Here is a 12,750-nt window from a genome sequence, read left to right on the forward strand (position 1 = left end):
TCTCCGTCGGCCGAGAAGGTCGACCAACTCCTCATCTCCTCCGCCATCTCCAACCAGGACCGGCCCTGGGCTAAAGCCCAACAAGCATTTGCTTTAGGCCCCAAATTTAAGGGCCCCAAAAAAAAAATCCAAGCATATATATATAATATATATATAACTAAATAAAAACAAATATACTAAACATAACCTACGCAACTTCTTACTTCTACAACCTTCTGTCTTTTTCTAATTCTCTTTGATCGAACATTCGAACTCATCGAAGTCATTGACTGCCGACCTGCCGGCTGCCGTCTGCTGCACGCCCGCTACCCGCACCGCCCCATCCGGCGTCCGGCTTTCCGCACGCGTCTTGTCGTCTCTGAGTCTGAGTTCTCTTTGACATCCGACAAAAGTCAAGTAAGTTAGTCTGTCCTCCTCCTCCAATGAGTCCAATCCCATAGTTTTTGCAATTTCATAGTTGAGAACTTGAAATTGAGAATGAGAAGGGTTTTGAAATTGAGACAGGTTTTGGTTTGAGTATTTGAATAATTGAATATTTGATTTCATGCCTTTGTTATTATCTTTTGCAGGGTGTTATATGGCTCTAATTAGGAAGTATCCTTCTGGGGATAAAAAAAGAAAAGAGAAGCAGAGAAAAGAGGCATCAAATCTTATCTTCGATCAACTATGTCACAAGACAGAGTAAATGGTTTAGCTATGTTATCGATTGAAAAAGATTTGGCGGAAAAGCTTGAGTATTCATGTTTAATTGACACTTTTGCTAATTGACACTTTTGCTGCCAAAAATGCAAAAATGGTAGTTTTTCAGTAACTGATATTTGTAAGTTTTAAATTTTTGTTTCAATCTTTATAGCATTTCATTATTATTAGGAGTTTTACTGTTATGTCATGTGCACACTTACTTTTGAAGTGAACTAAAAATGTAAATATATTTTTTGGCAGGGAGCCCTAATTTTTTTTTTTTTGCTTCGAGCCCCCAAAATCTCAGGGCCGGCCCTGTCTCCAACGGCACAGAGATGGACAAGATGCAAATCCAGAAGAAACGAGAGGAAGAGATTCGCGAATTATAGGGCTAATCTGCCGTCGCCTCCTCCGACGTCGTAACCGGTGGTGGTGCACTCTTCGACCTCCGAGTCAAACCCTAACGCTGCCGCGATCACCACCTCTGTCTCCAAAGCCCCAACCAACGAGGAGAAAATCGAGAGACTCGATCTCGAAATGGACGAAGGAGATCAGGAGGTCATCGACGTTGTCGCAGCTAAGGAGGTATTACTTCATCAGCATATGAGATACTATTAATTCAAGATCTCTGTATGGTTTGTGTTTTGGGTATTCAAACTCGTATGTGTAAGAATTGTTGCTTACTGAATTCAAAGTATCTCATGCTGATGAAATATGGCTGCATTGAAGTTGTGACTAGACTCTTGCTATCTCATGTAATTTTACAGCAATTTGCAATTTACTTTTCATCTACTTTCTTTGTCATTGCACCTGTATGGAGTTTGAAAATGTTATTGGGAGTCGCTAACTGATTATTGGGGGTCAGTAACTGATTATTAAGGGTCAATAACAAAGTTATTGGGGGTCAAAAACTGATTATTAGGGGTTAGTAACCAAGTTATTATGGGTCAGTAACTGATTATTGGGTGTCATAACCAAGTTATTGGGGGCAGTAACTGATTATTGGGGTTAATAACTTATTATTGAGGGTCAGTAACCAAGTTATTAAGAGTCAGTAACTGATTATTGGGGGTCAGTAACTGATTATTGAGGGTCATAACCAAGTTATTGGGGGTCAGTAACTGATTATTGGAGTTAATAACAGATTATTGGGAGTCAGTAACCAAGTTATTGGGGGTCAGTAACTGATTATTAGGGGTCAGTAACTGAGTTACCGGTGATCGAAATCCGGCGACCGGAAAAATCTGAGTTACTAGGGGTTAATAACCGGCGACCAAAGAAATTCCGGCAATCGGTGACCGATGACCGGAGTCCCGCGACCAGTGACCGGAGTCCAGTGAGGTTCCGGCAAAGTCTTCTCACTCTTTCACTTTCTCTCTCCTTATAAATATTGAAATGGTGAGGGTAAAATTGTTTTAAGAATATACAAAAATTATTATTTTATTATGACTTTAATATAAATTTATGTATTTGGGTACAAATAAGATCACCTTATATTAGAATGAGTTCATGTTTATTAAATTTATTAGAATAAGCAATAAAATGTTTAAATTAGTACTAAAGGGGCATTTTCCCTAATGATTATAGCAACGAAAGGTTAATAAATTTACTTATCCTCTTGTATGATTGCATGAAGACATGCATGCGGTTATTACTGACTGAATTTGGCAAAGTTGTAACGTATAGCGTCATCAATATAATAAAACCAAAGTTTTCCTTAACGTATTATCAAGAAGTATTACCCAAAACAGTAATAAATACAACATACAATATTTCCAAGCTAATCTAGTTTCCAACCAATACAATAAATTGTATAATTATGTTATATGGTGAAGTATTTTTATCTTGACTTATGTATGATAAAGTATGTAAAGTATGTACATAACTTGATTTGTATTTTGTATTAGACGTGCAAAAACATTTCTAATACATGATTATGTCAAATCACTTTATTCAATGTATTGGTGTACCTCTTGTTTTTAGGTTCGATGACTTTATTCAATATTTCTACTTTTCTGAAGTATTTTCAGGCAAAAGCTACAAAACGCCATTGTATGCGTACGCCAACACGTCCGTTTAAACAGAGGGGCAAACAATGTAATTTTTATTGACCTGGTAAAAGCAGTTTTCACCAAGCCCACTGAAGAAACAATGTAACTTCTAATCCTTGTTAATGTCATCAAGGTGTTTATCAAAATCGAAAACATCCTGTCATTTTTCAGCTGAGATATGATCCAGTAGAGCCAAGCTTCTTGATTGTCAACCTATTTCCATCTGACTCAGTCATCCAACTAGCTATATATAAGTTCCAAATCCCAGATGCATCCTTTCCTGTCAAGCTGCGGTCCTTAGTCTCTAACAACGAAGTTGCAAGCTTCTTGTCATCTAACGAGAGCATTGAAGCTTGAGGGAGGTAACGACAAATGTGATCACCAACATTCTAGGCTAGGCTTCCAAACTCTTGATCATCAAATTAACCTCTTCGTACTCCAGTTCCAAGCTCCTGATCATCATTCTGCGTGCAAATTGCAAAATGCTTCTCAATGAGGATGAGGGAGATCTCGATGCCGAGCTGAGAGTGGAAGCTAGAGAGGGACGAAAATAGTTATCCCGACGAAGCGTTTTGACTTTTGAGAGAGACGGTGATTGTTGGTCGGCGGAGGTCTCGTGCTTAAGAGCGGGAGCATCGTACCAGCGCGTTCTGATTGATCTCGTAGCGAAATAAAGAGAGAAGAGACTGAAGGATTCAGTACTGTTTGTTTTTAGGTTTTAGATAATTTCTTCATCTCTTGCAACGTGGGTCGTAGTGTTGTACCCTGATTGCCAGCACATGCATGCTCTTTAACTCACTTGAAGTGGTAATGCCACGATTGCACCCATAGCTCCAGACGTTGAATACTTCCTTTTTCTTTTAATTAGCCACTGACCCAACTGTTAGAACCAATCCAATATCCGTTCAAAAAACAGTATATATATAACAATGAAATCAAAACGAAATTGAAAAATTAACAATGAAAACAAACAACACTAACTTGATTGATCAGATAGAGGCCTGTCTTGCAGTGATCTAAAACAGAAATTTGTCCCCACTTGTGCTGCAATTTCGAACGTCTATCTAGATGATACAACTATCTGGTTCAAGTTCTTGCACAAGAACTTGACCCTGGCGAATTTACTTTATGCTTCAGAAGAAATAGTTTTAGGGAGGAAGAAGAAGAAGAATGATTCGATGATCAAAATAACGACAGAAGTCTTTATATAAAAGTCAATTTGAACAGGTATAACTGTTCAGACAAACATAACTGCTCGGACAGTTGTAACTGTTTGGACAGTTATGTCTTTTGATATTTGTCCAAATTTAATAATTAAATTAAATAATATTAATTTCTAAAAAAAAATTAAATTCGGATTTAATCAACAGAGCCCCAAGGCCCAAGGCCCAATCTTTGACTTTTATTAAATATATATATATATATTTATTTATTTCTATTGGAAACCCAATAGAAAGCCCACCAAGCCCATGTTAGGCCTATCATCCATTTAATGAGTCACATGTGTGTTTCCATATAAAGACTCACACATTTAATTCTTCTTCAATGTGAGATAAATACCACACAAGTTCCAACAATACCCCACATTTTCTATTCAAACTCTAATAATACCCCACATTTGAATAGAAAATAAGATAATGAGAGGAACTTATTTTACTATTTCCAAGAAACTAAATATGATATGCATCGGAAAAGGTGTCTTTTGGACTTGAACCTTTCGTAGTGAGTACTTATCGGACTTACTTTGTGGGTAGTGAACTGTAGTCTTGAACTAACCACGTTTTGTAGTAAATCGAGACAACAAATATCACACATATCATATCTATACATAGTTCAATTCTTACGGTTGTGTTCATTTCAGTCTTGAACAAAATCCTTCTTCATGAGAATTTTAGAGAACGTAGCCATCTCAGTTCTCAAAGATGCGATCCCACATCAATCTCATATATGTAATGCTAATCAAGAATAGTCCGTACTATTCCACTTTAAAAGCTATTTAGCATTATTAAGAATAAATAAATATTCAACCCTTAATCGTCAACGGAAAAACACACTTAAATTCATCATAGGAATGAGCATATATGTGTGTTTATGCTCCTTGAGTCTTCCCCAACTAGTTTGTCTATTGAACCTAGACCATGGGATCTCCAATGTTGCTAGGTTAGGTTTCCGCCAAGTAATGACTCATTGTATTGGCTTTAAGCCCATTCCCCTCGATGTAAATACTACTTGCTCTCTATTTAGGCCTTTTGTCAAAGGATCTGCTATATTCTCCTTTGACTTTACATAGTCGATGGAAATAATTCCATTCTTAAGCAAACCTCGTATTGTCTTGTGACGACGCCTTATATGCCTCGATTTGCCATTGTAGATTTGGTTCTTCGCTCTTGTAAGAGCAGCCATACTATCACAATGTATGCAAATGGCAGTAACAGGCTTTGGCCACAATGGAATACCCTCTAGGAAGTTTTTGAGCCATTCCGCTTCTTCGGCGGCTTTATCTAAGGCTACAAACTCGACTTCCATAGTCGATCGTGTATTCACTGTTTACTTTGATGATTTCCAAGATACGGCTGCTCCTCCAAGGGTAGATATATAACCATTTGTGGACTTACTTTCCGAATGATTGGAAATCCAATTAGCATCACAATATCCTTCTAATACGGGAGGATATTTTGTATAATGCAATCCATAATTCATTGTATGTTTTAGATATCGGAGCACTCTCACTAGTGCATCCCAATGATCTTTCCCGGGATTGTGTGAGTAACGACTAAGTCTACTCACACTATATGCTAAATCCGGTCGTGTACAATTCATTATGTATATCAAGCTTCTAAGAACTTGAGTATACTCCAATTGAGACACACTTTCTCCTTGATTCTTCTTAAGGTGACTAGAGGGATCAAATGGAGTAATAACCGACCTATCATTATAGTGTCCAAATTTTCTAAGGACCTTCTCCACATAATGGGATTGAGTAAGTATGTAACCATCTAAATTCCTTTGAATTCGAATACCAAGAATGACATATGCTACTCCCATATCTTTCATATCAAAAGAGGAGTGCAACATTTTCTTGGTTTGATTAATTACATCCATATTCGTTCCCATAATAAGCATATCATCCACATATAAACATATAATAACACATGCATTTCTACATTGTTTAACATAAACACATTTATCACATTCATTTATTTGAAAACCATTTGATAAAAGTGTATTATCAAACTTCTCATGCCATTGCTTTGGAGCTTGCTTAAGGCCGTAAAGGGACTTAACCAATTTACACACCTTATTCTCTTGACCTTTAACAACAAACCCTTCAGGTTGGTGCATGTATATTTCTTCATCTAATTCACCATTCAAAAATGCGGTTTTCACATCCATTTGGTGTATTTCCAAATTGTGAACAGTCGCTATTGCCATTAACGTCCTTATAGACGTAATTCTTGTCACCGGCGAATAAGTGTCAAAGAAGTCTACACCTTCCTTTTGACGATACCCTTTGGCTACTATACGAGCCTTGTATTTCTTTATGGTACCATCAGGTCTCAATTTCCTCTTGAAAATCCATTTATGGCCTATTGGTTTATGTCCCGGAGGTAAATCAACCAATTTCCATGTATTATTTTGCATAATGGATTCTACTTCACTTTGAATAGCCTCTTTCCAATAAGGTGCTTCCGATGAATCCATAGCAGCCTTATATGTTTGAGGTTCTTCTTCAATAGCAAAGGTCATATAGTCAGGTCCAAAATCTTTGGCTATTTTTTCACGTTTACTTCTTCTTGGTTCTAGAGTTTCATCTTGAACCGTAGAAGTATTGTTTTCATCAGTTTCGGTACTTTTGTTTAATTCATTTTGAGACAACGTATCATTATACGTTCTTTTCCTTGGATTAGATTTCTCTTTCTCTTTATCCTCTTTATCCTTATAAGGAAATATATTCTCAAAAAATTCTGCTTCGGCAGATTCCATGATTGTGTTTTTGTTCACATCCTTACACATCAGACTGGTAAACCAAAAACTTATAAGCTGCATTATTCTTGGCAGGGCCAATATATATGCAATCTATAGTTTTTGGTCCAAGTTTTAGTCCTCTTTGGTGAAGGAACTTGAACTTTAGCAAGACAACCCCACACTTTCATCGTTTTAAAAGTAGGCAATCGTCCTTTCCATAACTCATAAGGAGATTGATCACTTTGTTTATAAGGAATTCTATTTAATATCATATTTGCAGTAATACAAGCCTCACCCCACAAACTATGTGGTGCTCCCGAAGTAATTAACATTGAATTTATCATGTTCTTCAATGTTCTATTCTTCCTTTCGGCAACTCCATTTTGTTGTGGAGTATATGGGGTTGTAGTTTGATGCACAATACCATGAGCAGAACAAAATTCAGCAAAGTCATTGGATTTGTATTCTCCTCCTCTATCAGACCTTAGAATTTTTATTCTTTTTCTCAAGTTGATTCTCAACCTCGGCTTTGTATGTTTTAAACATGTTTAAAGCCTCATCCTTGGTATGTATCAAATATACATAACAATATTTACTGCAATCATCAATAAATGATATATAATAGTTCTTTCCTCCACGTGATGGAGTTGCTTTGTAATCACACAAATCACTATGAATTAAACCAAGTACTTCATTGGATTTCTCCACGGATTTATGAGGATGACCTACATATTTAGATTCTACACAAATCTCACACTTAGTCAAATTGTTCATAGAACACTTTGGCAGCGTGCCTAATTTTATCATTCTTTGTAAAGAACAGAAATTAACATGGCCTAATCTAGAATGCCATAAGGAAGAAGACTCAACCATGTACATAGAAGCAGTGCTAGTGCTTGCATTATTATTATTAATAATACCATCATCCATAGTAGGTACAACATTAAGCTTAAAGAGCCCTTCATAGAGGTAACCCTTTCCTACATACATCCCACCCTTGGTGAGAACAAATTTGTCTGATTCGAATACAAGTTTGAATCCTTTGTTTCTTAGAACAGGACCAGAAACTAGATTCTTACAAATTTCAGGCACATGTAACACATTAGTAAGTACAAGATCTTTCCCGGAAGTGAGTTTCAGAATTAACTTCCCTTTTCCTTCCACCTTTGCAGTAGTGGCATTCCCCATGAACAATGATTCTCCATCGTTGATTGGTTGGTATGAAAAGAACATCTCCCTTGAAGAGCATACATGCCTTGTAGCACCAGTATCAACCCACAAATCAACAACATTGGTAACCAGATTTGCTTCAATCACTCCAATGAATTGATTTTCAAACTCAGCAAGGTTTGCTTGGTTGGAATTTCCGGAACCTCTAGCACCTCCATGATCTTTCTTGAGGCGACACTCCTTTGCTCTATGCCCTGGTTTTCCACACACCCAGCAGCCTCCAATTTGTGGCTTCTTGAATGCTTTGGACTTTTGTGGGGCGAGAGGGTTCTTTCCAGCAATAAAAAGAGGCTTGGCAGCAACACCTTTGCCTTTATTTTTCTGAAACTTGGCCTTTGATGGACTTCCTCCAACCATATTTGCAGTTGGCTCCAAGGAAATAGCATCAGCCCTTTCATTCTTCCGGTTATCCTCTTCAACTCGAAGTTTAAGAACCAATTGCTCAAAATTCATATCCTCGGTTAGATGTTTCAGATATATTTTGAAATCTTTCCATGAAGGAGGTAACTTCTCAATAATAGAACCAACAAGGAAATTCGGGTTAAGACCCATACCTTCCACATCTAACTCATGAACAATGACTTGGAGTTCCTCCACTTGCTTGACAACAGACTTGGCATCGCTCATCTTGAAATTCAAAAACTTGCCAATGACAAACTTCTTGGAACAAGCAACTTCAGTCTTGTACTTGTTCTCCAATGATTCCCACAATTCCCTTGCCGTCTTAAAGGTAGAATAGATATCATACAAGGAATCGTCCAAGGCATTGAGGATGTAGTTTCTGCAACTATACTCATTGTTGTTCCAAGTCTCAATAGCCTTCAGATTTTCGGCCATTTGAGCATCCGTTGGAGCATTCTCCCCTTCTCCTTCCGGCAGAGCCTTTGGAGCCTCGGCAGTGAGAACATTTGCCACATGAAGTGTTGTCAAATAGAACAACATCTTCTGTTGCCAGCGTTTGAAATCCGACCCCTTGAATTTCTCGGGTCTCTCAACATGATTTTTCAGAACAGACACAGATTGATCCATCTCTACACAATAGATAATTTCTGTCTTAGATTGTTAGAACCAATCCAATATCCGTTCAAAAACAGTATATATATAACAATGAAATCAAAACGAAATTGAAAAATTAACAATGAAAACAAACAACACTAACTTGATTGATCAGATAGAGACCTGCCTTGCAGTGACCTAAAACAGAAATTCGTCCCCACTTGTGCTGCAGTTTCGGACGTCTATCTAGAGGATACAACTATCTGGTTCAAGTTCTTGCACAAGAACTTGACCCTGACGAATTTACTTTATGCTTGAGAAGAAATAGTTTTGGGGAGGAAGAAAAAAAAGAATAATTCGATGATCAAAACAACGACAGAAGTCGTCTTTATATAAAAGTCAATTTGAACAGGTATAACTGTTCAGACAGACACAACTGCTCGGACAGTTGTAACTGTTTGGACAGTTATGTCTTTTGATATTTGTCCAAATTTAATAATTAAATTAAATAATATTAATTTCCAAAAAAAAATTAAATTCGGATTTAATCAACAGAGCCCCAAGGCCCAAGGCCCAATCTTTGACTTTTATTAAATATATATATTTATTTATTTCTATTGGAAACCCAATAGAAAGCCCACCAAGCCCATACTAGGCCTATCATCCATTTAATGAGTCACATGGGTGTTTCCATATAAAAACTCACACATTTAATTCTTCTTCAATGTGGGATAAATACCACACAAGTTCTAACACCAACATCAGCTATTCCTCCAGTATGATTCAACAATGGATTACTCATCTCTCTTTGCACTCCCCTTCCACCGTTGTGTTCATCTAAATGTAAACAAAAGTGTCAGCACCTTAATTACATGTTGGCATGGTCTCGCACTCTCCTAATTCCGATAATCCCAAGAGCAAAACAACCCACACCATCACAAACCTGTATTGCATAGCCAATCCTTTTGCCTCAATTATCGCAAAACCAATTTCACAAACAAGTAGCTCATAGCTTCGTTGGAAGTTGGTTTCCGCTACGTCTCTATCGGAATCAATATCGACCAAGTTCCTCCGCCGTGTGCCGACCCCATCACTATATTCCTCGAAGAACCGCCCTCTGACCTCGACTCCTTCGTCGCCGTCTTGGCGGCAAGAACCTCTGGCCCTTAGATTTTAACTTTAACAAGTGATTTTTACTGCTAACGGAAGTTAATTGCTGGATTTACGTGTATGCCCTTCGATTTTGAATCCTATGGACGATATGTAGCCACCTGTCTCAGACCCACTCTAGCGTACGGAATGTTGACGTAGTCCAGCGCTTTCCGTGTTTTCAAGTACATTATATTTTGGCCTCCCTTAACAAAATTCTCGGGCTTGAGGTAAGGGCGCACTCTGATCAGTCTCCAAAGTAGAATAAGGCAAGGGCGCTCTTCCGTTGAGGAAATGAAATGAGAAGCATTGCATGAATCTATTCAAGTGGGAAAGGTCGAGGAAGGAGATGTTGGTGATGGCATCATAGTAATCCTAAAATCTGCTTTCAGCAACCCTGCCCAAGTAGCTCGGCAACATCAACACTGTGAATGTATTACAGCCCAACCATTATTCAGTTTCCTGGACTTGAGTCCAACCAAACAGCTTCACCACTTTCTCTCATCACTTGCTCGGCATTGTAGTCACCATGTGTTTTCACTGGATATAGGCCCAGTTTAGGACTGCTTTTGGGACCAAAAGAGATTTTGCGTTGAATTTGAGGTGTTTGGTATGACCCATATAACGGATTTTAGAGAAAGTGATTCTCCCAAAATCAGGTTTTGGAGAAGTAGCAATGGGTTGCTTCCCGAAGGATCCGGATCCTCTCCTCATAACTCTCTGCTAATGTTGCCTCATAAAACGATCTTGGCCGTCCAATTTTAATCAACGGCTAAGATGTCTCTGAGTTTAGTTTTCGTGATATTTTCATCTCCACTCATCTCTTCCTAAATTCTCGTCAGATGTCTCATCTATTCTATCTCACTTCTTCTCTTCAGTCTTCTCTCAAAATCACTCTCTTGCTGCAGTTGCTCGTGCATTATGCTCTTTCCTTTGTATATTTGTTGTTTAATATTGTTGTTGAACTTAAAGTATACAAGAATAGAGAAGCGAGAGAACTCTGGGATTTTGATTGAAACTAATTTGACTGCAATCTGCAAACCAAGTTTTGCAGAGTGATCCTTAGCAATTTGCTAAGATTATGATCAATAGCCTTCAGCCTTCATCTCTCTCTCTCATCTACCCTTTTCTCCATAATTAAACCAAACCCATTGCAAATCAACCCCCATCTTCCCTGTAATTTCCATCTCCGGCGAATGGTGGGTTATGCGTCCTGATATTGATCCCTAACACCCAGAACCGGAATCTCATTCCTTCCACAATTTAATCGAATTTGCGACGAATTGGGGTTTCTTCTATGTCAGTGGCAAAGTTGGCAGTGGGTGCTCAAATCGGCTTGGGTTGACGTGAGGAGATGTAATATTAGCAGAGACATCTTTGCCGTTGATTAAGATTGAACGGCCAAGATCGTCTTATGAGCCAATATTAGCAGAGAGTTATGAGGAGAGGATCCGGATCCCTTCCCGAATTGCTTCTGCGGGAATCTATCAGAAAACATGAGACTTTTAATGAATTTTATATTAAATCCAACTTCGTCCTTATTCCATATGGTAAAATTACACTGCCCACCAACCCTCTCTATCTTCTCTTCATCGCCCCTATTCTACTGTTCTTCTGGTGCTCTTTGCCTTCAAATCTCTAATCCCTATTCAAGAAAAACCATTCCCGTCAAAAACATGGTTGTTTTGTTTTTGTTGTTGTTGTAGTATAGCTATCACCTAGCTGAACGGTTGAATCATATTTGCTAAAGCAGTCATTTTTTGAAGAATTGGAGCACTTTTTTTGTACAAATGACCATGAATTATATCACTAGACCAACTCACAATTCAGTTGTGTATTATTATTTTTCTAATACTTGCAAATTGTAAATATGTGAACTACAATCAGTACAGTCATGTATGTAATATTCTTATGTTAGCACTGCTTTTGAATCAATCAAAATTCTTATTCATGTAAGAACTTCTATGGTTAAATTGCATATGCTATATTGCAGCTTGAGTCTGTTGTACAAGAGAAAACACAGATAGGTTTTTTATGTACACATTTTGAATTTAAGTTCTTTTTGGTAATTAAACAGAACAAATCACTTTTAATACAATGTATACCAATTGATTTTTATTTTCACAACACTTTTAAAAACAGTTTACCAAACACCTCAGTTGATTCCTCTCACAGCAATATCAGAAGTGATTCTGCTCACAGCAATTTCAGAAGTAATTCTGCTCACAGCACAACAATCCTAAACTGGGCCACAGATATAGAAGGAGATCAAAGGCTGATGATCATTTCAATGGTTTCATTTGCAGAGTCTCAATCCCTGCAACTCGAAAAACCCATCACAGCAAGCGTTGTCATTCGTCATGGCTGATTGTTGATTGTGGATTCAAGAAAATGGTGAACCAACATGGTTTGCCCCACGTTTAAGGATACTATTATTGACATGAATAAGATAAACGTAAATCGGTAAATCCTCGAGTTTAAAATGTACATTAGTCTTAATTAATTGCCTTTTTGTTAAGAGATCAGTGCTTAGGGTACGTTCATGCTGCATCTCTTATTTTCCTGTAGGTTCATTACAACTATTCCACAAAGAATTAGATTACAACAGCTATAAGATCAAATCATCCCCAAAAACAAAAAAAAGAAAAAGATCAACTCGATCTTCACAGCTAAATCT

The 12,750-nt window shown here is 37.7% G+C and overlaps 1 protein-coding gene across 1 annotated transcript in view; it reads right to left on the reverse strand.

Annotated features, from left to right (window-relative positions):
- LOC101315145 overlaps nt 1–5,258 on the reverse strand; it is an 8,781-nt gene extending 3,523 nt beyond the window's left edge. The window contains exon 1 of the mRNA XM_004298491.1: nt 5,054–5,258. Within this exon, the coding sequence (XP_004298539.1) occupies nt 5,054–5,258 (205 nt within the window). The remainder of the gene's footprint in view (nt 1–5,053) is intronic.
- Between the last annotated feature and the right edge of the window lie 7,492 nt (nt 5,259–12,750).

The sequence above is a fragment of the Fragaria vesca genome, linkage group LG4 (genome assembly GCF_000184155.1).
Source record: "Fragaria vesca subsp. vesca linkage group LG4, FraVesHawaii_1.0, whole genome shotgun sequence".
Lineage (NCBI taxonomy): Eukaryota > Viridiplantae > Streptophyta > Magnoliopsida > Rosales > Rosaceae > Fragaria > Fragaria vesca.